This window comes from Xiphophorus maculatus, chromosome 5 (assembly GCF_002775205.1).
Source record: "Xiphophorus maculatus strain JP 163 A chromosome 5, X_maculatus-5.0-male, whole genome shotgun sequence".
Classification (NCBI taxonomy): domain Eukaryota; kingdom Metazoa; phylum Chordata; class Actinopteri; order Cyprinodontiformes; family Poeciliidae; genus Xiphophorus; species Xiphophorus maculatus.
Genome location: NC_036447.1, coordinates 6,787,440 through 6,813,338, shown reverse-complemented (window position 1 = coordinate 6,813,338; position 25,899 = coordinate 6,787,440). Strand labels below are relative to the sequence as shown.

The 25,899-nt window shown below is 37.6% G+C and overlaps 2 protein-coding genes across 2 annotated transcripts in view; both read right to left on the bottom strand.

Moving 5' to 3' along the window:
• Positions 1-4,574: 4,574 nt before the first annotated feature.
• On the bottom strand, positions 4,575-5,628 carry LOC111608653 (serine/arginine repetitive matrix protein 5-like). Its single transcript, XM_023334146.1, has 3 exons — positions 5,575-5,628; positions 4,983-5,462; positions 4,575-4,874 (listed from the first exon to the last, which is right to left on the bottom strand). The coding sequence occupies exons 1-3, from the start codon at positions 5,626-5,628 to the stop codon at positions 4,635-4,637; spliced, it is 774 nt and encodes a 257-aa protein (XP_023189914.1). The 3' UTR covers positions 4,575-4,634.
• The window catches only part of LOC102218228 (slit homolog 1 protein-like), a 59,761-nt gene continuing 39,333 nt past the window's right edge, over positions 5,472-25,899 (bottom strand). The window contains exons 21-38 of the mRNA XM_023333140.1: positions 25,038-25,176; positions 24,130-24,198; positions 23,401-23,472; positions 22,114-22,185; positions 21,785-21,856; positions 20,907-21,070; positions 17,912-18,036; positions 16,692-16,786; positions 15,225-15,364; positions 15,016-15,109; positions 14,158-14,295; positions 12,934-13,162; positions 12,702-12,832; positions 9,057-9,211; positions 8,744-8,955; positions 7,799-7,923; positions 6,818-7,026; positions 5,472-5,907 (exon numbers count right to left, since the gene is read on the bottom strand). Coding sequence (XP_023188908.1) covers positions 5,645-5,907; positions 6,818-7,026; positions 7,799-7,923; positions 8,744-8,955; positions 9,057-9,211; positions 12,702-12,832; positions 12,934-13,162; positions 14,158-14,295; positions 15,016-15,109; positions 15,225-15,364; positions 16,692-16,786; positions 17,912-18,036; positions 20,907-21,070; positions 21,785-21,856; positions 22,114-22,185; positions 23,401-23,472; positions 24,130-24,198; positions 25,038-25,176 — 2,504 coding nt within the window. The 3' untranslated portion in view covers positions 5,472-5,644. The remainder of the gene's footprint in view (positions 5,908-6,817; positions 7,027-7,798; positions 7,924-8,743; positions 8,956-9,056; positions 9,212-12,701; positions 12,833-12,933; positions 13,163-14,157; positions 14,296-15,015; positions 15,110-15,224; positions 15,365-16,691; positions 16,787-17,911; positions 18,037-20,906; positions 21,071-21,784; positions 21,857-22,113; positions 22,186-23,400; positions 23,473-24,129; positions 24,199-25,037; positions 25,177-25,899) is intronic.

Genomic DNA, 25,899 nt, shown 5'->3' with positions numbered 1-25,899 from the left:
AAACCCAAGCAGTCGAGGTAAAAACAGAAAGATGAGCAACGAAGGATAAACAACAATTTATTTCAATAAATATGAAACAGAAACAGCAACTGTTGCCTCCCAATCAGAGACTACACACACAAATGTTGTCAAATCGCTGACATTTTTTATATGTTGACATTTCCTTCAACATGTAAAAACCCTTAATGACAAAAACAAATAAAATAAAAATCACCCTAAGCTTAAAACAACACAATCAGTTAGGATGTTACAGATACTACAGTTAATTTACAAACACTAACATTAGTTTGATTTCAGCTCATGGTAAGTGGCTAAAAAACAAGTTAAACTTTCATTTTACTTTCTGTTTTTTTTAGTTTGACATCCATATAAATACCATAACATTATGTATATGAAAGCTGCAGTTTAATGTCGCATTTGGCATGATTATCCACAGGCTTCACTCACACGTTAGAGAGAAAAATCAACATTGTTTTACAGTGGAGCTGCATGTTGTTCTCAGACGGATCAGACAGACATGATGGAGTCGATTTATTTCATGAATTAAGATTTTAAGAGTTCACACCCGGTTAAGTTAAAGAAAACCTGATAAACCAGAAATGAAGTTGAGACAGTTTGCAGACAGCAATCAAGCTCCAAATGCTGTAGAAAGGTATCAGTAAGGAGAAGGTACAAAAAAAGTTAAGAAAATATGATATTTCTGTAAGACTGGTGAGAAGATAAGCAAAGAGTCCGACATTAACTCCCAATAAATGCTGTTTTCAGCATCTGACGACAACCTACGACTGCGTATAGGGCCTTTGTAACATAGAAATGCACTGCAAAAACACAAAATCTCACCAAGTATTTTGGTCTAGAATCTTTGTATACTTGAAATAAGAGAAACTAACTTAGAAGTAATATTTCAGCAAGATATAGGAGCTTATTTTAAGTCAATATTCCTCGATATTTGTAAAGAAAAATGCTAGTTATGAAAGAAATAATCCACCAGTGGAACAGGACATTTTTCCCACACAAGATAAAAAGTACTAGTTTCATTTGCCATTTTATTTCACTTATAAAATGGTAAAAATATCTTGTCATAAGTGAATTATTGGCTAATTATTAATGAATTATTGACTTAAAACATGCTAGTTAGTTTTGTTATTTTAAGTATTCTGAGATATTTTCACTAGAAATTAGACCAAAAATACTTGGTAACATTTTTGTTTTTGCAGTGCATATGGTGACAAAATATCAGTTTTGGTGAGTGCAGATTTTATTTTTTACAGGCTGTATGTTTTCCAGCTGTGAGTTCCTCCTTGTGAACTCTGTCAGCTTTCAGCTTGGCCTCGTGTCAACGGGGACGAGGTGAAACAAGATGGCCGCCGTCCCTCAGAGCTGCTGTTGATTCATTAATATATGATGACTTGCTGATAGGTTGACAGCTGCAGATGGTTACTCACTTTGCTGACATCCAGCAAACTCTGTCAGCACAAGGAAGTCAGGTTTATCCCCTGAAAACTTTGGAAATATTTGTTTTATTTGTGGCTGTGTGACGCTAAGAACATGGAAACTCATTTGATGATCTCATCCGTTGGCAGCTTGAAGGAAGACACGTTTTTTACAGTGCACCAGTAAAAAAGCCAGGAGGCTCTATGGAGATAAAAACTGAAAATGAAAGTTTCATGTTGAAACTTAAATTTTTGGTTCACTAACGGATCTTCACTTAAAGCACTTAACTGCTTTTGAATATTTAAATGACTGAGTCTATATTTTAGCTTCATGTTAATGAGGGACAAATAGAGATTCACAGGAAACTACGGAAGCCCAGAGCGGACGTTTCTCGCGTATACTATTTCCTGGTGGTTTTCTTGAGATAACGGCATCCATAATCTCGAATCAGGTTTAACACACACCAATCATTGTGATCTCGAGAAAACCACTGGGGAAAAGTATATGCGGAAACTCTTGGCTTCTGTAGGAAACTCTACCATCCAATCCAACCTCTTCCAAGTGTCTCATATATAATTGCTAACAGATTGTGGTGTCAACACCATTCTTCAGTGTGGAAGTTGTTACAGAGTGAGGAAGATTAAAAGTTAGTTATTGTTATTATGTAGAGATGTAATAAACAATTTAAATGGAAGTGTTTTCTGTGTTATGTCTGAGAGTAAGATCAAACCTGTCAGCTGATAACAGGAAGGCTGAAGGGTTTATGCCAAGGTTGCTCTATTTTACCTGTTGGACTTTTCAACCTTTTTGTTTTTCATGCTGGATTTGGAAAATGCCGCCAGGCTTTTCAAAATAAAGTAAACATAAGTTGTTTAATAACTTCTCTAGCTGCTCTGAAGACTAAAATTATAGGCATTTTTTCAACGTAGTTATTCTGTTGGTTTGAAAAGTAAAACCCTGTTTTATAGGAACTGCTCTCATGGAGGAGGCCTCTTCTGCTTAAATGAATAACTGATGTTCACAGCCGTAAAACTGAAAAAAAAACTGACTTCAATCTGCACGACTTTTAGATAAACAATAGTGATCATCAAGCGGTTGAGTGAACACTTACTTATGCTAATAAGCCAACAATCAGGTATTCAGTCATACACATGATGGCGTTACTTACTCTTAGGGAGGAAAAGGGTATTTGTATAACTGTTCCCCGTGTAAAAAGTCCAACATGTGACCTTGGAAAATCACCAGGGGTGCACTTAAGCAGCAGAATCTCAATTGTAAACTAGCGACTGTATAATGAAGATGGACGCAGTCACCATCTTGGAAACCTCAAGGTCATCTTCTGGCCGAGACGATGCTGAATGCATTACGGCTGCCAGCATGATCCTTCATTCAGGTGTTATTTAAGAACCTGGCATCTCCTGTTCTGCTGCCACACAAGGACAGAATAATGACCAGCAGGTAGAAATAAACCTGCTTACATACCAGACTGTAAGCAGGTTTATTTCTACTGTAAAGGTGGGCTATGAAAAAAGATACCTGTGTGTTTAGTTCATCCCAGTTTTACGTTTCTCTCCCCTGGGAGGTCTGTGCAGAAAATGGGAATCTGGTTCATTTCTTATTCAGCCAGACCAAATGGCTCAGTGCAGAACACATGGGCTCGGGATAAAAGACAGATTTACAGGGTGAGACATTTTTACGCCACTATATCTCCACATAATTGACTGAACGGAGAGAAAGCGAGAGAGAGAGCGCATGTTTTGAGCAGAAGACAGATGTTGGAAGCATCTCTAGGTAACACGTTGCATTTTTCCCACAGCGCGTTCTGTCTGATAGTTTCACCAGATAATGTGAGGCAGATGCCAGGAATCAGATTTCAGTGTTACATAAACTCCTCTTTTTTCAGATATGTAGTTACCAAAGGAAACCTGCTGCTTATTAGCATATTCGCTAACATCTTGAAGGGTAACAAGCTGGACACTTGATGCCTGTGCGATACTGGGAAACAGTTTACAGATCCTCTTATCCAGTGATATAAATAAATCTAGTAAAGTCTGTGTTTACTGAATGGACCAGAACTTAAACTCTCACATATAAATACAGATCTGGAAAAACTAAGAGCCCGCTGCACTGAACCGGGTTGGAAACTCCCTGGTTTTTCCACCAAATATTGATTTCTGAACTCTTCCTGAGTTAAAAAATTAGTATTGTTTAGAAATGAACATGAACTTGTTTTCTTTGCATTATTTGAGGTCTGAAATCACTGCATCGTTTTTGTTATTTTGACCATTTCTCATTTTCTGCAAATAAATACTAAATTTTTGCTTGGACGTGTTGTCAGTAATTCATAGAATAAAAGAACAAAGTTCATTTTACTAAAACATAAACCTATAAAGAGTAAAATCAAAAAACTGATCATTTTAAGTGGTCTATTAGTTTTTTCCAGAGCTGTATTTGTTGGTGAGCGACGCTAAGGCCGGGCTGTCCAAACTTTTGTCACATGGGCCAAAAACGTCAATCAAAATTAATTTTGACATTTTAAAAAAACTAAACTAAGTTGCAACCAAATGATTAAAATGGATTCTTCTTGTTGATGTTGTAAACTATTGTACATCCAAAATGTTTGCCTCATCAAAAGAACTTTTAAAAGTCTTGACTGAAAATAATAAAACATTTTTTTGTCAACTTTGAGCAATAAAAGCAATTTTTAGGTTACTTTTATTGAAAAACGTAATATTTGTCCAATAAATTAACTAAAAGCAGTCGGAAGCATGAAAACCTGCGGAATAAATTTGGTTTTCATAAGAAAATACAAAAAGCTAAAAGTACTGAATACTTTTTGTTGCAGCAAACATTTTCTATTGTAAGATTTTAATTTGTCTATAATAATTTTGTCCTGGTTTCAAATAAAAATAAAAAATCTCAACCACCTGTACTAAGGTACAAATTAGTATTAGAATCATACTAAGAAAAAATAAAATAAAATTACAAGAATAAAATCATAATATAATATCACAAGAATAAATATGAAATATTACAAGAGTAAAATCATGAGAATAAACTTGCAATGTTATGACTTTATTCTTGTAACACTACAATTTTATTCTCATAATATTATGATTTTATTTTATAATATTGTGATTTTATTCTAGTATTTATATTCTTCACATTTTCTTAGCATGGCCATAATACTCCACTGTACTTCAGGGATCAATTGCATCATCTTGGAGTCGTGGGCCAAAAAAAATCACTACATGGACTGCAAATGGCCCGCAGGCCACACTTTGAACACCTCTGCAGGTGAGGAGGACGAGGTCGACTTGTTGATGAAGAAACATCTCAAAACAGCTGGAGTGTGCAAGTACCAAACAACAAAAAGCAAGTTTCCTCCTGTGGCGATCGGAGCTGGAGCCGGATTGGGTTCTGGGTTTGATACAGTCTACCTGCTGGCATTGGGTTCTGGGATTGATACGGTCTACCTGCTGGCATTGGGTTCTGAGTTTGATACGATCTACCTGCTGGCGTTGGGTTCTGGGTTTGATACGGTCTACCTGCTGGCATTGGGTTCTGGGATTGATACGGTCTACCTGCTGGCGTTGGGTTCTGGGTTTGATACGGTCTACCTGCTGGCGTTGGGTTCTGGGTTTGATATGGTCTACCTGCTGGCATTGGGTTCTGGGATTGACACGGTCTACCTGCTGACGTTGGGTTTTGGGTTTGATACGGTCTGCCTGCTGGCGTTGGGTTCTGGGTTTCGAGCGGTCTGCCTGCTGGCGTTGGGTTCTGGGTTTCGAGCGGTCTGCCTGCTGGCGTTGGGTTCTGGGTTTCGAGCGGTCTACCTGCTGGCGTTGGGTTCTGGGTTTCGAGCGGTCTACCTGCTGGCGTTGGGTTCTGGGTTTCGAGCGGTCTACCTGCTGGCGTTGGGTTCTGGGTTTCGAGCGGTCTGCCTGCTGGCGTTGGGTTCTGGGTCTACCTGCTGGCGTTGGGTTCTGGGTCTGCCTGCTGGCGTTGGGTTCTGGGTTTGATACGGTCTACCTGCTGGCATTGGGTTCTGGGTTTGATACGGTCTACCTGCTGGCGTTGGGTTCTGGGTTTAACACGGTCTACCTGCTGGCATTGGGTTCTGGGTTTCAAGCGGTCTACCTGCTGGCGTTGGGTTCTGGGTTTCAAGCGGTCTACCTGTGGGATATCGTTCATCTTCCCTTCCTCAGCGTTACACACATTTCTTGCAGCCACATTCCACAGGCTTCTCCACATCCTGCGTAAACGACGTCCCATCATCGCATTCGAAGGTGATCCGCCGCCGCCGGACCCTCAGAGGGGCGCAGCAGGAAACGGCGGCGGCTCCCCGCTCGGCTTCAGCCCGGCAGTGACCCCGACAGTCGACCCAGGAGAACGGTTTTGATGTCTGGCAGAGAACGGAGCCGTGCTGCAGCCGGTGGTAGTCTCTGACCGGCTCACCTCGACATGGGGTCTCTGCAAGCGGCAGCACAGCGTCACGGTTAGGAAATGCTTCCTAAAACCAGAGTCTAATAGAGCGGAGCAACGTTTTTGAAAGAGAAAAACAGACCTTTTCAGAGTGTTTTTACTATGCTGTACTTTTACTTGAATCTGGATTTTCTACCCACTGACTGAAAAACAAACATGTTTTAACCAAAAATTCACCAGACACAGAGACACACAGCTGCAGGTTTTTATTGAAAGAAACTGATTTAAAAACAATTTCTTTTGCCTGATTATTGTATGTTACTCATATGAGTTATTGTCATTTTCATCCTTAAAATACCAGAATGTCGACTTAACTTTATATTTTGGCCCGTCTGATTATGTAATCTTTAAATATTAAATATTGGATAATTAAAAGAATTATGCAGTACTTGAGTAGACTTTTTACCAAATACTTTTTTACTCTTCAGTATTTTCTTGGACAGCTCCCACCTTTACTTTTACCTTTATGTAAAAGTAAAGGTGTTGGGATGCTAATATGGAGGCATTCAGCTTGAGGCAGAAACTGCACAGTCTTGGACTGTGGGCAGATAATCTGGGATTATCACAGGTTCAGAGGTAAAATGAAGGCATTTGGTTTAGGGCCAAAGCAATCAGGTTGATGACCAGCCTCTTTACTATTTTTAGTATTGCATTGATTGAAAAGTACCAATTCCCTGGCAGATTTTTTCACTTAAAATAAGACATTTTCCCACATCGTAAGTGAATAAATCTGCCAGTGGAAGTTGTATTTTCGTCTTGTTTTGTCTGTGCGTACTACTTTAAAACAAATGTGCATTTCAGTGCATGGAGGAAAATTATAGATCAGTTTGGATGAGGAGTTGAAGAAAAATCCTCTAATATATACCAACATTGGTTCTGATCCATCTGTTATTTTCACCTGTATCGCAGCTCTCTCCAGTGTATCCCTGCTCGCACACACAGCTCTCTCCATCCTCCGTCTTTTGACACCGGCCGTGAAGACACTGCAGCCTCTGGCACGAGCCGGCGGGCTCCTCCTGGAGGTTGCACAGCGCTCCTCTGAATCCCTTCTCACATTCACAGCGGTAGGTTTGAGCATCCAGCACCATGCAGACGCCCTTCACACACCTGGAAGAGTGTGAAGGGGATTAGTGGAAGATTCCCTTTTAAAACTAATAAACATCAATAATACATGAGACATGAGTATATGGACATCTGAAAAAAACATGAAGGTCTGAAATTAGGACTGCAACTAATCTATTATTTTGTAATCAATTATTCTGACAATTAATCGATTAATCAGATAAAAAATGGCACATTATTCAGAGTTTTTATCAAAACACTTAAGCTTCTGTTATACAATATTATAAATAGAGTAAAAATGCAAACAAAAATAATTCAATTCCCTTTTTAAATAAGAAAATAAACATTTTATTGTCTAAAATGTAATAAACTAGTATCCCTCTAGTGAACGATTTGTAGCAAATACTTTAAACATAAAAATAAGAAAAGCTCAGCCCTTCGCATCAATACACTGTATGGCTGATCAGATTATTATTTGGATAAACTTATCAAAAACTGTGCAGCAAAAGTGAATCGTAGGAAACTTTTCTTTGCTTGTTTTTTTAACAGCATTTGAACCCCATAAGTCTAAAACTATGCCACTTGAGGAACTTTGGGTAGAACAAATTTACAGTTGAAGTTTTGTTTTTTTGTCTCAAATCCAAAATGTATGCATATTTTGTTCAGTTTTGCCTTAATTACTGCTCTGCTTGTGTTGTTTTTTCAGCAAATGGCCTTTTTTTGTGTCTGCGTACACCACTTAATCAATTACTAAATTAGTTGACGATTATTTTAATAATTGATTGAGTCCTATCTGAAATACATTTTAGTGCCTTACTTGTTTCCCTCACATGGGTTGATACCATTCGCCATGGTGACGACGTCCCCTCCACTAAGGCCTACAGTGATTGGCTGGTCACAGTGTTGACCTGTCCAACCTGGCTGGCAGTGGCACTGGGGGCCCTGTGAAGAAAGACAGATTCACTTCATCAATCATCTGGAAAACAAAGCTTCAGTTTAAAATCGGGCTGCGCAATAAATCAATAATCAACAATATACTGTATATAACAATGATCAATATCGACGGAAAATACATCTGATAGAATATTCAATAATTTCTCTAAACTCTGATCCAGAACCACAAAGCATCCTGGGAGATGTAGGCAGAGGAGAGACTTTAGCTGCTCAGCCTCTCATAGTTATTTGAGCTAAGCAAAGTTTTAGTGTTGCAGACATTTTATGTTGAGTTTTTGTCAATCTTAAGTTTTACCAGGTTAGTTTTTGCTTGGGTAATGTTATTGTAGAACACAAATCTGTAATTAATTTCTATATTTGGAATTGTTCAGATTACTTTGGTAACTTTTAGACCCTCCCAATGATTTACATGATTACGGTCTTTGGAGGTCCTTTTGCTTAGCAAATGTCCGGTGTGACGATGGGAGGTTTGTGTAAAATTATATTTTTAATTATGATTAAAAATAGAATTTTTAATATTATATTTTGAAACTTGAAACATCAAAAAACTCTTGATGTTTAAAGTTTTTTGAACTTGAAACATCAGATTAAGTTAACTTTCATTTTCAGATAAGTTGTAAGAGATTTTTAGTTATCATTTTATCTATATTTTTTTCAAACCATCAAGTCAGAAATGTGTGCGAGAACCAAACGACCCGCTGCCACCTACAGCCTTTTTAGGAACTTTTTGGTTTTGGAACTTCGAAGGCCGTGACATCCAGTTTAGCAGATTTATGAGGAATACTGTCGCAGCACTGTGTGTTGCTACCTGTGCACTGTTGGGTTGGCATATGCCATGCAGGCAGTAAAGTCTGCGGCAGGGTTGGCAGCCCGGTACAACCCCTGGCTTCATTTGGCTGCGGGTAAAGTCCTGCAGCTCGTGGTTTATGTAGAGGTTCCTGATGCAGCCGTGGAAACTGGACGTGTTGAGGCTCTGAGAGGAGAGGCCCCGAGAAGTCGGTATAACCTCCTCGGGCATACCTGGCCAGACAAACCAAAGCAGCTCTATATGTGGACCTGCACTGGTTTCAGCAGAGATATTTATGTCTGAGCTGAGGCATTAAGCCGCCCACCGCTCCTACCTCCCACGTAAAGAGGCGTCTCTCTAGTCAGCGGCTGGCCGCGGCCTTGGCTGTCCAGAGTCGTTGGCTCTCCTCCATCCACAGACAGGTTCACCATCTGATTAAAGGTCACCAGCTCAACCGTGTGGAAATTACCATCGTTTACCGTCTCAGAGCTGCAAAGAAAACCAAGCATTTCTCTTATTTTTCCCAATGTACAACATAGAAATGATAATCATGCAAATAGTAAAGACATGTAGCTAACAGGGAAATTTCAGACCTATCGTTATGATTGTTGTGGTTAATGTCACTTTTCTATAAATATATAGATTCAACATGAAAACAGCTGTAAAAAAGTGGGAACAGACTAGGCCTGTCAGGATAACAGATTTTGCTAGAGCATAAATTGTCCCAGCAGTTATTGCGATAAATGATAATATTGTTGCTTTTTTAGACCATTTCCAAGTAATATAATTGTAATAATGGCATAACATTGCAAAAGCACATTATGAAAGCTCAATAAACTTTTAATTTTAATAAACATTTAACACTGGAACTGGGCAACATTTTAAATATCCAAAATAAATAAGCACAACAACAGAAACAACAAATAATATTACGAAGTCCTTAAACAAAATTGTCCTTCAAAAAAAGGGCTAGTTGAGACCAAAACACCAGACTGAAAACTTTTATCATTCAGTTTTTGGCAGAAAGAGAAAAACGAAAAAACGATCACTCAATCAATAAAATTATTGACTTCATTTTAATTTATTATGCGATTAATTGATTTACTGCTTATTGCGGCGGGTGTAGTGAGAGTACTTCAGTTGTTAGTATTATTAGATTTGAATTATTTCTTCAATACCTCTGTTTGTATATCTGTAAAAACTTCTACATGTGGGTAAAACTGTTTTAGACTTAAAAGACAGAATAATGTCAATAAGGATCTGGAACAAGCTTAAAGACTAAGGGATGTTAAAGGGGCTGCATTATGTATTTTCCAGGCATCTAGTGCCATTTTATAGCACAACAATGTTCTGTATTGTTAAGAAAATGCTGTATATATCAAACATGACTTAAAAGAAATTTGACTATGATATTGAAAGTGGGTCTCTGTCTCTTTAAGAAGCTACTGCTCTTTCCAACACATCAGGAAGTCATCACAACATCGCTCCTCTATTAACCCTTTAAATGCATGAAAGAATGAAAGCAACGCTCCAGTTTTGTTTTGGTGAGGAAATAACATTAATACATGATTTAAAACCGAAAATGTTGATTTCACATAATACTGCCCCTTTATGCAATTGGGTTTGCCACCACACTACTTGACTATTTCAACTAATCCTCATATATACATATTTTTTAAATTAATTTTTGGTAAGTTCCTGCTCAATAACTCATTGATCATTGTAAAAACGTTTCCATAGAGACAGGTACATTGTTAAACTTCCCAACCGCTTTTGGTCTTGTCAGTGTGACCATAGATATTCTGCTTGTACTTCACTGAAAAATAAATGAGTGCCAGTGTTTGCTCTTCACAACAAAAATCTAGCACAGTCAGACATTAAGCTGACCTTAAGCAGAGTGAAAATCCTCACAATTATGCAATATTGGGAAAAGATAATATTTTTATGAGTTTGATGAAAGTGGAAATGAGCTACAAAGTCATAGGAAAAAGCCTTTGTTATTGGAGCAAGAACTTCACAACCAAGTTCAGATTAAGCAAAATTAAATTTCTCACACCTATATAGAAGGAGGATCAGACAAAGACATTCCTGGCTAACGGGCGGAGAGCAGAAATAAACGCGGTGATATTAGCATCATTCAGTGGAGATGTTTCTCTATAACTGGATGATCCTAAATGAAAAACCTTTCTAAAAGGACAAGAAAACACGATTGTGAATGTCCTCAAATGATCTCAAAGCGCAATTAGTAAAGCAGATTTTGTCCTTGACGCTGCTTTAATAGAATTTATTCTGAATCCTTAGTATGATTATGAGTGTGAGAATGTGCCAGGTGGACACGTCTCTTCCTCCTCATCTGAACATTTAGGCTCTCTGCATCTGATTGAGTGGTCTCTTTATCTCAAGTGTTTTTGGCAGCATCTGCCATTTTATTCAGATGACAAAGGCTGTGAGTTCATCAGCTCCTCCCCAAACAACACAAGATTCTTTCTCTAAGCTACAATATATAGATCATGAATCGACACAAACTGAACTGCTCCAAACTGAGATGATGCTTAAAACTCGATATAAATCCTCTAAATGGACCCAAAATATAACATTTAGTTTTCTTACAATGAGAAGATTATCACCAATTTTGTGATTGAAGGTAAAGACAATCTAATCTGCTGCTAAAGGTGACCTTGAACAGGTCATAGGTCTATGGGTTACACAAAACATGCTCATTAAATCTTTTACACAAAATCATTCTTAGATAATGAGATTTTAGTCTGCTCAGTTCTGCCAATTTTGAGGTGTTTAGGGTGTCTTGTCACTCTAAATACAAACAATCCGCTGCTGGCCACGCCACCTAACTCTGCATTTACACTCACACATGAAAATGGCTGTAAAAAGATCCGTTATTATACAACTGTATGTCTTTGAAAAGCAGAAGTGAAGCCTCCTGCACAATATACAAGAGTGCAGCAGTGGTTTCTGGATGGTAAGTCAACAACAAAGCACTTGTCTTTTCTAGCAGCGATTGTACAGTGCATACAGTGGTAAAACCAGTTGATCAAACATGCTGGGACTCAGCTGGGGTTGCTTGGTAACGGGAAGTTCTTAAAAGGGCTCATTTTCCAGACACCAAAATCATTAATGTATTGCCAAAAAGTGTCTGTGTTGTTTTTAAAAGCAGTTGTGACCCAAATGGAAGTATGAAAACAACCAAAATGTGAATTTTGGATAATAGGTCCCCTTTAAGGTTAAACTCCAAGACTGTCCAGTCCTCCCAGTGCAGCATTTGACAGGCCACCCACATGTATTTGGTGACTTCTTTACTCATAAAGCAGGTCTTATTTAGATGTGTTTAGCTAAGGTGATATCTATAAGAGACTGTTGGAGAATTTCTTCTCACTTATGATATATTCACACAAACACTGATTTACAGCAATCCTGTCCTTTACAAGTGTTATTATTGTCCCTTCCTGCAAAGTATTTGACAAAAATACTTCGCAGGTTTGCCAGTTTAAAAAAAATAACCGTATCCTAATTTTTTCAGGTTGATCATATTTTTCTTTTGTTTATTTTGTCTTTCTGGCAACAGGTACAGTATATAGCTCACTCTTGCTTTATTTTGAATAGTTTATCAACATGAGATGCCTAAGTCTGCATTTTAGTCAAAACGGTTGTTTTTGCAAATAAGTAAAATCAAATTAAAAGCAAGAAAACTTGTGTTGCACCTTACATATTTCATTTTAGTACCTCAAATTGTCTGTCTTTTTTTGAAAGGCTGCACCTTAACATTGTTTTTAATTCTGTATCCACTTCTTGAACTGGCAAACCAAATTTAGGCTATTCTTGAGTTCTGAGAAAGGGCCTCCCAAAATCATTCCCAGGGCCACAAATGGACCCCGAGGAACACTTTGGACACCCGTACCTCATATGGATGGTCACTCGGGGTTGGATTATTGAATTTATCTGTCTGTGTGTTACTTGTATCTACCTGTAAATAGCGGTGGCAGGTTGGTTCCCAGGGTCATAGGTGACCCTTACGTGACCCTGATGGAGCTCTACAGCAATCGGCTCATGATCACCATTATACAGCAAGATGCCGTTATCTTCCGCAGTTGACACCTAAAGCAGAAAAGAAGAGAGACGGACCAATATGTCAGTGCGAAAGAACGTAGGATGCTAAATATTTGAAGCATTGTGTTTCCTGACATTGCAGGTACGACCTGCAATGTGATGTTGGACTGAGGCCAGTTTTTCACATCCTGAAGTTCGACGTAAGAATCTCTGTCCACGAAATTGACGCTGACCAGCTTCTCGCAACTCTGGCCCTCAAAGCCGGGCGGACACTGACAGATTGCGGTCCCCAACTTGTCGTTACAGGGAGCGCCATTCTGACACTTGGCCATCTGGCAGGGTGTCTGCTGAAGATCTGTCACCTCACAAAACTCGCCACTGAGGAGCCAAAATACATCAGAAAGTCATGCTGTTGCAACAGGAAAACATAGTTGAAAAATTAGAAATGTACTTATTAATAAAGAAAGCATAGGGGGTTGTGTTACTTTTGCTCATAACTGTTGTTTATAAGATTGTACTCATATCAAGAGATATGTATTTTGTTATCCAATGTAGAAAAAAAAACTGAATTTGACTGAAGGGAAATCTGGGATAGTAATCCTATAGTATCCTGTAATATTGAAAAATGTAACAATACCAATATGACTTTTACTCATAATTTATTAGATTATGGTACTAATGTGTGAGAGGGGGGTGTAATAATAAATTTATACTTCTGTCCACTCCTTTGAACATGTAAATATAGTTTACTGTTCTTCTTTTGCTTGCTGTTGTTTAAACTTTATTTTCTTTGTATATAACTTTGTTTATGCTTTTATTACACAATGTTCCAACTCAAAGTGTTACTGTTTTTATGCTTTGGGTTCATCAAAAACATTGATTCTAAATAATAAATAGGTTATGTATCTACTGGGAAAATAATTATATTTTGTTTCAGTTCACACTGACAACTTAAATGTTAATTAGAATGTGAAGTTTATTGATCTTTGAGAATTTGTTCCTGCATTATTTTACCATTACCATTATATTATTTCAAAATAGTCTGAAAACAACAATTATCATTTATTGCAATAACTTCAGGGATAATTTATTGTCCATCAAAATTTGTTATTGTTACTGTTAGCTAGTTTGCAATGAACGTCTCCAGATGGGACTTTAATAGCATAAATCAATTTATGCTATTAAAGCATAATAGCATATTATGCTATTATAAAACAGAAAGATAAAATGTCATACAAAACATAAATCCTAAAATTAACTGTAATCATGAATACCATATTTATGTCCATATATAATTTAAAAACAAAACAAATATTAACGTTTCCTTGGAACATAACTGGCTGAGCCTTCATGAGTTCCCAGTTTCCCAGTACCTGAATCCCCGCAGGCAGTCGCAGCTGTAACCGTCCAGATGGTCGACGCACTGAGCTGAGTTCTGACAGCGGTGATCTGCGCACTCGTTGTAGTCGATGCCGCAGTCTGGTCCCACCCAGCCAGGGATACACACACACCTGGAGAAAAAAAAACAAAAAAAACACACCGTCGTGTTTTTATGTCTTATAGGGACTTTACATTGACTTCATTCATTTTCTGCAGCCTAACCATAGCCCTACCAATTACATACTTAACCCCCAACTCGAAAACAGCATTTCCAATCATGGGAACCAAGAAAATGTCCCCACAAGGAGCAGTGGTCCCCACTGCCCCACATTGTAGACAGAAATAGGTCCCCATGAGGGAACCTGGTTCACACACACACACACACACACACACACACCTCCACACAGATGCACCATAATCACATACTTGACACCTGGTTCATCATTGTAGAAAGTCAACACAAAATTCATCAAAGGTTACGGTGGAATCTCAAACTACGCTAAGTTTGGCAATGATAAAAAGAGATGTGCATGTGTGTGTGTGTGTGTGTGTGTGTGTGTGTGTGTGTGTGTGTGTGTGTGTGTGTGTGTGTAATACCTTGTGGGGACTATTTTCCTGACATATACTACCTTGTGGGGACCCACTGCTCCTTATGGGGACCAAAGTCTGGTCCCCATAAGGGGAAACACTGTTGGGTAAGGGGTTAGATTTAGGACTAAGGTGTGAATTGAGTTTTGGTTAGGGTTAGGGATTAGGTATGTGATGGTTAACATTAGGCTGTAGAAAAAGAATGGCAGTCAATGTAAAGTTCCCACAAGTCAAGACTGTGTGTGTGCATATGTGTTTTTTACCTGGGGCCTGTAGGACTGCTGATGCAGGTGGACTGATGCTGACAAGGATTTCTACCTGGAGAACAAACATCATCCTCCTCTTCACAAAGCAGACCTTGAAACAAGAAGCGAGAAACAAGGATTAACTAAAAAACAGAGTGCAGATCTTTTTTTCAAACAGCCAGATTATTTTTCTCTGACTATTTGATTCTAAAGGTAATACGGCGTACCTCTGTAGTTAGGAGGACACAAGCAGGTGTAGTTGCCAACTCCATCGACACAGGTGGCGCCATTGTCACATCCGTGATCCTCGCAGTCATCCATGTTGACCTCGCAAAATGTGCCATGGAAACCGAATGCACACGCACAGCTAATAGGGTAAAAACAAACAAATACAAGTTACTTTTTACTTGTAAAAAATGTATTTAAAAAAAGTACTGATCTGGTTGGGCAGTGCATGCCTCCTCTACCCCTCCGGTGAGCCACTAATTGTTGTGTTTGATTTGTTTTCTGACTGTTAGTATCTGTTTTGTTTTATTGAATTTATTAATGTGTTTTCCTTTTTTCTTTTATTACTAGCCCTGTCACAGTAACACATTTTACTTGACGATAAATTGCCCCACAAGTTATCGCAAATAACACTGAAAATGGCCTCAGTGTTATTTGAGGCCATTTTCAAGTGATATAATGGTAATGGTATAATAATGCAAGAACACAATCTCAAAGATCAATAAACTTTAAATTCTAATGAACATTTAAAAGCTGGAACTGAAAAACATTTTAAATATCCAAAATAACTAAACAAAACAACAGAAACAACAAATAAAATTAATTATGAAGTATCTGTAAACAAAATTATCCTTCAAAAAAAGGGCTAGTTGAGACCAGAGCACCAGACTGAAAACTTTTATCATGCAGTTTTTGGTAGAAAGAGAGAAAAGAATAAAATAATATATGTATATTGTGTAGAACTCAGTCTGTATTAATGTGCATTTATGAACCTCGATTTGTTGGCTAAAAACATCTCCCAAACGGAGTGGTTGCATTTTCAAAAGAACTTTTAAAAATCTCGCCCCCTATTGGCCACATTTGGCCAGGATTATTTCTAGAAAGACGTTCAGTAGGTTTAAAAAGCTGCGGCTATTCTTCAGATTCTTAATGACATATCCAAAAGAAATGGAAAACCAAATAGAAGAAATGTTTGTGACACATCATACACAACCAAAAATCAACACGTGTAACTGTGACTGTAGATATTTCTCGTGTTAGCCTGTTAGCATGGCAGTGGCCATATCGCCTGTCAACTACTAGTAATTTGCTGAAAATATTTCTAACCATTATCATAAATGTCATTAAATTAGCACACATGCAACAGTTTTAAATTTTACTTATTTTACCGAACAAATGCTTCATGATATCTACAGTAACTGGGCACAGTTACTATAAAGTTTTATGGCTCCTAAGAGCTGCTTAAAATGCAAAACCACAAAAACACCTAGTGAATACAGGTGGTTGAGTAAAAAACAGATTGCTGACTAGAAAGGAAGATTTTTGCAAGAAAATTAAGCAGCTGGACATTTTTTAAATAAGGAAATTTGCCATAACATCTATACAGGAAGCACTATTAATAGTATATATTTGTGTATAGTGATAGTGGCGTTGTTGATTTTGTTTACTGCCAACCACAACGATGTTACCTGAAGCCTCCTGTCTGCTCGTCTCTCAGGCAGCTTCCTCCATTGGTGCAGGGGTTGCTGACACAAGCATCGATTGGAGTCTCGCAGTGTTTACCCTGTATGCCCAGAAAACACAGTAAGTATGAAAGATCAGCTCATCTGAAGAACGGGTTAGTAAGAAAGACAATATCCAAGACTTGTGCAGGTCCAGGGCTGTCAAACTTGTTTTCATTTTGAGCAGTATTAACATCATGAATGTAATGATAAGTTGTTAAAATATTAATAAATAGCTGTCTCTACATTCAATTAGTACTTATTATGAAATAAGTAATATGGAACATCTTTTCAAATTGAAAAAATGTGCAAAGATGCCCTAATACAACAGCATATTAGGGAATCTGTAGATAGCAAAAAATAAATAAATTTCCGCCCAAATATTTTGAGACTAAACTCAGAAATATTCTAGAAACTCAGAAGATTTCAGAAATTTCTGAGTTTAAAAAGTCACAAATGTTTTAGGAAAAAAACTCATTTTGCGATTAAACTCCGAGTTTTATTAGAAAAAACTTGGAAATTTCTGAGTTTGAAAAGTCAAACATTTTCTAGAAAAAAACTCAGACATTTTTAGACTAATCTCAGAAATTTTCTAGAAAGAATGTGAAAATTTCAGTTTCAAAAGTTTTAAATGTTCCACTTTTGAAACTTAAAAAAATTTCAAAAGTGGAACATTTATTTTATTAATTTTGAGATTAATCTCAAAATGTCTTCATTTTTTTCAACATATATTTGACTTTTGAAGCTCAGAAATGTCCGTGTTTATTTTTCTAGTTTTCAAATTTTTACATTTCTGAGTTTTTGGACAGATATTTACTCTTTCTCTTCTGTCTATCTACAATTCTGCGTTGTCATAAAAAGCAGCTTTAATTTCACTGATTTATAGATAAGTAAAAAAAAAAACAAGGGTTTTTTAAAGGCTATTTTTAAACCTCCCTCAGAGGCAACAGGGCCACATAAACAGCTACGGCGGGCCGGATTTGGCCCCTGGACCTCAAGTTTGACATATACTCTAAAGTTTACACTTAATGTCCTGAAAATAAAATCAAATTCCTTGCTTGTGAACAATCTTCACCAAAAAAGCTGATTCTGACAGTCATGAAACATGCACATGCAAGATGGTGGACGTTGGGTTGATTATATCTCATCATTTCCTCTAAATCCCACCTTTACGTTTAGATTCATACCGTAAAACCCGACTTGCAGGCGCAGGTGTACTGCTGGGTTTGGTGGATTTGGCAGGTTCCCTGGTTCTGGCAAGGGGAGGAAACGCATGGAGTGCATTTGGCCTGAACAGAAATGTCCACTGGACCTGATTACACACGCACACACACCACACACACACACACACACACACACGCACACACACACACACACACACACACACAGGCAGAATTTGGTTTGCTAGCGTAGCACCTTTAAAGGCACTCAAGTGGCATTACAGTATGAGAGAAACATAACAACCTCTCCAAAGAAAATTGTGCATCAAAATAAGCAGACCTAACATTGTTCAGTTAATCAGACGTTTTATTTTTTGACATGCAAATCATGCTGAAATTATTATTTTAGCGTAACAAGAACCCTATAATTTGGATTCTTGTTGTTTTTCTGGTATATTATTTAAATTTATAAAGTGATTCCCCCCCCACTTTCCACATGTGATTGCTCTCCTCCTCCTTATTTTTGTTTTTCAGGTTTTGGCTCAGAGGCAGCCCTCATCTGACGAGTGCCTGAAACTGGCAGACGGTGCAATCACCTCATAGTTCTGCTATTTGGGGACCTGAGGAACACGTCAGTCACAGGAAGAAGTGACTGGCAGGTATGCAATATAGGCTAATGGAGGAAAAACAGAATACATCTGTCCACCTGAACCACACATGGCCTTACAGGAAGCAAGGCGATGTGTGGTTCAGGTGGACAGATGACAGGCTGATCCTTTGAAACGTAGAAAAATAATAAAACACAAACAATGGCGTAGATAGAAAATAGTTCAGGCAGGAAAACCTGGATCTCCTGATTATAATGCTAAGGATAAAATTTATTAGAGTGATAATTAGTCAATTAATAATGTTATGATTCGCTTTGTTGTCGTTTACAATTATTTGACAAATTAAATTGCTGCTTGACTGCAAATTACCAAAGGCAGCAACGTTTCCAGCTGTGTTTGAAACTCTGAAGACGTTGAGACCACTAGAGGGCGCTGTGACTGATGAACAGTGGAAAGCCACTGGCATAAAAGTGGGCACATATGACAAGAAAGGTAATTATGGCTAGAAAAGACAGCATTATAAAGGAAAACTGAGAATAAATGACTAACTCTTTTTTTCCAGCTGCTGCCATGAGGGGGCGCCACAGCACAACAACTACTTCCCTCTCGCTCTGTTTCAAGAACCCTGTCCAAAATGTTCTCCATCTAAGACTTTAAGTTGACCATCTGATAATCTAATTTATAATCCCGTGTGTTCGGTCAATCCCAATAAAAATCTTAATATCTGAATGTTCCTCCAAATCAGTCACCTTTCTGTCACGTATTATCTCTGACTAGAGAAAAAAAAACAATTTAATTCCAATTATTTCTGCTCCAAATGATCACAAATATAATGTAATGAATAAAAAATACATTTAGTATTCTCAACAAAAACACAAAAATATCTAAAAATGACTAAGGGAGATTTTTAAAGCCTGTACTTTAACTGTACACAAATATAAACTACTACCAAAAACCAAAGTGTTTAAAACTCAGAAACAATCATGATGAGTAATCCTGAATTTAAAAATTACCAAAATAACAAGGCACTATGATTTTTCTTGCACTTGAGCTTCTGTAAAAGCCCCGTTTTTTTCATTCACTGTCATTTTTTTGGCCAAATAGCCTGGATGCTGTGTTGAATATTAAAACTTGGTACAGAACAAACACAAAAAGCTTTTTTTAAGAATAACACAGAAGCACAGATGAACTATTCAAATTATTGAATAATAATCAAATTATTGATCAAATTATTGATTATTATTGGAAATTATTGAGCAGATTATACATCATTTAGTTTCAAGTCACTTAAAAAAAAGATTGAATGGATGTACATATCGGATAAATTAAATAGCATAGCAATGTTTCAATGTTTTAGGAGAATGCATAAAGCATATGTATAGAAGGAACAAAAAAAAGAACTGGTTTTGTTAGTAAAACCTCATTGCACTGCATGTCGTTTTAAATGTTTTATAAAAATAGCTTGCAGAGCAGTGCCGCATAACATCCACCTGCAGCAAATTCTGGTTTAATGTGTGTACATAGGCGATTTTCTGCAGATTTCTGTAGATTAGATCCATCTGCACTGCCTGGAGCTGCGAGTGTGTGGGAGTAGCAGCCATCAACTCCTCTACTGAGCTACACCAACTAAAAACATTTCATTAAAGATCATTCATTAGGAGGTGTTTCCACATGCATGATTATTAGCTTAGAACATTAAAAAAACACCAAATGGAAATGGTGTAGGAAGTTAACCTTTGATTTGATTCTGTTGAACAAGAATGAGACTTTTAGGTGATGTGAATGTGTTTAAAACAATACATTAGGTCAAACAGTCCAAATCAAGCTGGAAGCAAATTCACAGAGGTAGATAAAAACAAATGTGTGGTATAAAACACAAAGGTGGGAAGAGTACCCAAAAATAACACTCAAGTAAAAGTAAAACGTGTTTGGTAAAAACTCAAGTACCGTATAACTGATCAAATGATCAATCATTTAATATTTAAAAATTACATAATCAGACAGACCAAAATGTAAAGTTATGTTGAAACTTTTTAAGAACCGAATTGACAATAATTCATATAAGTAACAAAAACTAACAAAATCACGCAAAAGAAAATTTTTCAAAATATATTTCATTCAATATAATATTTATGAAACTTTAACAAAAACTGCAGGTGTGTGTCTGGTGAATTTTTGTTTTTCATTAAGTGGGTAGAGAATCCAAACATTTTACTCAAGTAAGAGTAGAGATACTTCATAATAAAATTACCCAAGTAAAAGTAAAAGTACAGCGTAGTAAAAATACTCCTCAGAGTACAATTTTTCCATCAAATTGTAACGAGTTCCTACCAAACTCTGAAAACATGTATTTAATCGCTCCTGATTTAATTGCAGCCTTTACATGCATGCAGAGGCGCTTCCTGTTCACTCACCCAGACACTGGAACTTGTCAGCAGGTGTGGTGAGCAGCAGTTTGCCCTCCAGGCCCTGGGGTCCGGCGCAGCGCGCGATGCCCGGCTCCTTATAGCCGCTCTTCACCCAGTCTGACAGCCAGAGCAGCCGGCAGTCACAGTACAGAGGGTTGGCTCCAATTGCTCTGAACAAATAGTAAGACAAGGAGGCAAGATAAGACACTAATATGAGGAGGAGGTCAAAAGGGAAACGGGGTTGTCTTTGTCTGCACTGATATTAAGGTTAATTTAAGCTCCATCTGCACAGACAGAGACACAAAACAGATCTGTTGCAAACACTGAAGGAGCTAAGCATGCTCAAGAAGAACAGTGTATAAAACGGCCTCTTAAATCGAAAATTTAAGCTCCTAATTTTTGGCATTTTAATTCCCCCATAGACTTTATTGTTGGAGTTCAATTTCTAACACTGATTTCACTGCAAAAACACAAAATCTTACCACGCAATTTTGGACTAGGTTCTAGAGAAAATTTCTCAATATTTTAAATAAGACAGAGTAAAAGTTACTTTTAAGTCAGTTTTGCACCTTTTTAGGTTATTTCAACCTTTAGGAAAAGGTATACGAGATAAAACGTAGATCCTCTGTTATCTGTGCAGAGATGTTGGTATTCCATTCCATTGCAAACAAACTTGCAAAAATAAATATTTTGCTTTTTTACCAAGTTGTAATTATTGGAGCCTTTGGGTTTATTAGCTCAGTCTCAGCCGGCTTTCAAAGACCGTAATAACGAAAAAGTTCCCCATTCCTGATCTACAGAGACTGAGAAAGGACCAATGGTGAAAATTCTGCTAGACATCTTTACAGGCGGCAGCAGCAACTGAATGCATGTGTAGCACTTACAGGTGAGACAGGGAGGCCAGGTCACTGAAGATTCCCTGCTGCAGCTCAGAGATGTCGTTGCCATGGAGAGAGCTGGGAGACAGAAACAGTTATAGGCCAGAAAAGGGTCTGAGCATTCAAAGTGAACTCTCGCTGAGCACAATGACTCTCACGGGCAGAAAGTCTCACGCAGCATAAAAAAACAAATGATAGCTTGAAATAAAGGAAAGGCGCTGCATACTGCATGTGTGTGTGTGTGTGTGTGTGTGTGCGTGTGTGTGTGTGTGTGGGTGTGTGTGTGTGTGTGTGTGTGTGTGTGCGTGTGTGTGTGTGTGTGTGTGTGTGCTCACAGCAGTCTAAGGGAGCGCAGGCCGGCCAGAGCTAGAGGAGGGATACATCGTAACGAGTTGTAGCTGAGGATCCTGAGAAAATTAAATTCAGAATTTAAAAAAACTAAAGACACACATATACACACACAAGTCAACGCTGCAAAATGTAACTTTTATTAAAAAATATATTTTATTTTACAGTATCAGACAGACAGTCTCAGGGGAAAACAAAAAATATATATCGAGCTCCTCTGTCTTCAGCCAGTGCTCAATAGAAAAGACCAATCAGAGCCAGGAGGCGGGTCTTAGCGCTGTCAATCATGGCAGAGTGTGCACTGCCCACTCCCTTCCCCACCTCGTTAGCGTGGCCACCTATGACAGCAGATAAACGATTTTCCTGGAACGCTGAGTTGTTTCTCAGCCATTAGCACATTTAGCAGCGCATTCATGAGGTGATTGGCAGCGCTAAGCCCCCCCTCCTGACTCTGATGGTCACAACATGGTGACAGTTTCAACAATCATGTAAAAAAAGTATTTTTCATAAAAGTTGCAAAGCATAGGTATAGACAGGTCTCTCAAATGGACAATGAACCTAACCCGGGGGTCAAAGTGCGGCCCGCGGGCCATTTGTGGCTGATTGTTTGTCCCCAACTGACATGATTCAACTTTGTCCCGTCCAGCAGAAGTGGTTGATGCAGATTACTGGTTGTTTTTAATCAGGCCAAAACTATTAACAACATAATTTTCCTACAATGGAAACTGTTAAGTGAACATAAAGAATTAATCTTTTTATAGAAAAGCTTTTATGAGTAGAACCACATTTATGCAGATACTTTTACTGAATAGCTGACTTTGATTCATCAAATCCAGCTTTTACTTGATTTATTAAATTTGGCTAATTAGAAGACTCAAATCCTGTTCTCACAACGGAGAATAAATGTTGTTCAATCAAGCCCAAAAGAATTTGATTAGTGTGTAAAATCCTGGCAAGTTTTGGATCTATCATGAACACCTTTTATTTTCAACAAAGAAAATTAAAATACTTTATTTGCTTCATTTTATTTTATTTATTTATTTTTTTCTTGGCCCACAAGTAGTTTTGGCCACCCCAGATCTAAGCATAAGTAATTAAAATTGACTTAGGAACCACAAGCTCTGTATTTTAGAATGACCATCAGAAAATAATGACCTTGAGTCAATTTAATAGAAACATTGTGGATACATTACGACTTTAATCTCTCTAAACTTACTGTTTGAAAAATGATAAAACGAACTAAATTCTTTGTGTTTAACTGCGTGTGTACTCACAGAGTTGTGAGTTGGCTCATATTTGAGAAGGAGTCGTTGGACAGCGAGTTGATTTTATTGTTGCTCAGATCTCTGCGGAGGCAAAGGTCAGGAGGGATCAATACACATTACTGCAACATGCAAGTCTAAAACAAACTTGTTGGAACAACACACACAAAGAAAAGCATAAAGAGATACACAATGTTTAAAAATTTTTTTACTGAAAATCCTTGCATCTCCTGAAACAAAAACAAAATCTAAATTATCCCAATTTTTGCTCTGTACAGATTACACGAAGGATTCTTCCGGATGTTTGTCATATTATCTAAATATGAAACGTCTCTGCATCGAATCGAGTCTACAGCCAACAGCTCCATCTAGTGGATGTTTGTGGAAGGACGTTCACATCTTCCAACATAAGTTACTGTTATGTTGGATGGAAATGATCCTAAGAATAAACTTTTGACTTTCAGAGTACTGATCTGCTTTAGTTTGAAGGTACACTTCTTGAAAAAATGGTTTGAGAGAAAACGATAAACATCAAAATGCTAAAAAAAAAAAAATAATAATAAAAGTCATATTACATTGAAAATATAATATTTTCAAAAAGAGCTGCTGTTAACTCAGTTTGTGCCTCCATAAATGCTGTATACATAGATCACTTTACTGTTCAAACAGTAGAGCAGGATAAAAATCAGTATTATTTTTGGCAAAGTGAATTCAGACCGTGTTTAGTGAGGTTTCTCTTACACTAGCTGCAGGTACTTGAAGGTGGCTAACTCTTTAGGAACGCTGGTGAACTGGTTTCCATCCAGGTACCTAACAAGAGAAAATATTTGTTTTGAAAAACGCAGATTCTCTAATTTCATGCACAGTCAACTCCGTTCAAAACATTTGCATATTGCTAAAACCCTATTCACATAGATTCAATGAGAGAAATGATGTCAGAAATGACTAACATTATTCAATCAGGAACTGTAAAATTTAACAAGTTAATAACTATTACAACTTCTACTGAAATCAATTAAACACCTCAACCTTTTTCATCTGCAGCCTCCTAATGAAACACTGTACTGCATGTATTTTTCTCGCTTTAACTTTTCAATATATTTAGTTCTCAAACCTGCCAATTATCTGTACAATAGATGAACAATAATATTTGAAGTGATTGATTTAATTTAACAAACTTATGGAAGCTGGTTTTAGGGTTATTATTACTGGACAATACACCAGAAAATAGTGTTTGGACTTAAATCAGAATATTTTCTTCATCAACCCTTACTGATGATTGGTCTAGCAGAAAGTTTTAAAAAATAAGCTATTTTTCTGGTCAGTGAACATATCACACATAAGTAATGCCACTACAATCATACTGAATGCAGGTTATGTTCAGTATCAATGGCTGATAGCGGTAACCCTTCCTAAACATTGACCCATAAAGATATAAAATCTATAAGGTCAAAGCCTTTCCACTAAATTCTGCTTGGTAAATCACTATTAACTTTATTATTATTACTATTGACCAAGTTATAGGTCTAAAATGCACCCAATCAAACTTTAAGAGCAGCCACGGATGGAACAATGACCAGACAATTGAGACATTTCTTATTTTCCCACTTGCTTTGTTTTCCCAGAGGTCTTAAAACGTGTTTACTCACAGTTCGGTGATGTTACGTGGTAATCCCCTGGGCAGAGCCTGCAGGTGTTTGTTGCTGCAGCGAACCACTGTGTCCATACAGGAACACTGACTGGGACACTGGGGCCCCGCTATGCAGCTCCTGTCCTCCAGCACAGAACCTGGACACACAAAGTACAATTTCACTTTGGTGTCACTCAATTTAAATTATTCACATTGCATCTGCTAGGGGTGTAAGCTATCGATTAATGAGTTAATCTAATGTTGAATGATCTTATCGATCGACAAATGATTAAAAACCTGAGTTTTCCCTATCAAGAGCCCCAACCTTATCATGAAGGGCAAAATATTTCGTAATACGTTGATGTTGATCCGTCATGCAGCATCTCAGCTGACTGAGCGCTACTGAGGTGAAACATAAAGAGATTGTCGAGTGTTTATTTTACAAAACAGAAACACTTAAACTGCAGTTAGCATCCCACATTGGACTCTATTTTGATCGTTTCTGTTTCTCGATCTAGAACAGCCCGCCGCCATCTTTGTTTCTGTATCTACAGCTCGGCTTGAAGTTGATCAGAGGCGCCCTCTGCTGGATGGTGGACAAGCTACAGAATTAAAACAAGGTCTGAGCAAGATGTGTCCTAAGCAGGGTTGGGTTGTAACTAGTTACATTTATTTGAGAAACATTTTTTTAAAAATATACTTCTAGGAGTACTTTTACTACGCTGCACTGTTGACTTTTACTTGAGTATTTTTATTATGAAGTATTTCCACTCTTACTTGAGTAACATTTCTGGATTTTCTACCCACTGAATGAAAAACAAACATGTTTTAACCAAAAATTAACCAGTGACAGATCCACACCTGCAGTTTTTGTTAAAGTT

Coding starts and splice junctions, on each gene's coding strand:
- LOC111608653 (XM_023334146.1), bottom strand. CDS start 5,628: ATGAACGATATCCCACAGGTAGACCGCTTGAAACCCAGAACCCAACGC. Junction 5,463..5,574: donor CCAGAACCCAACGCCAGCAG/GTAGACCGCTTG, acceptor GCCAGCAGGTAG/ACCGTATCAAACCCAGAACC. Junction 4,875..4,982: donor CCAGAACCCAATGCCAGCAG/GTAGACCGTATC, acceptor CAATGCCAGCAG/GTAGACTGTATCAAACCCAG.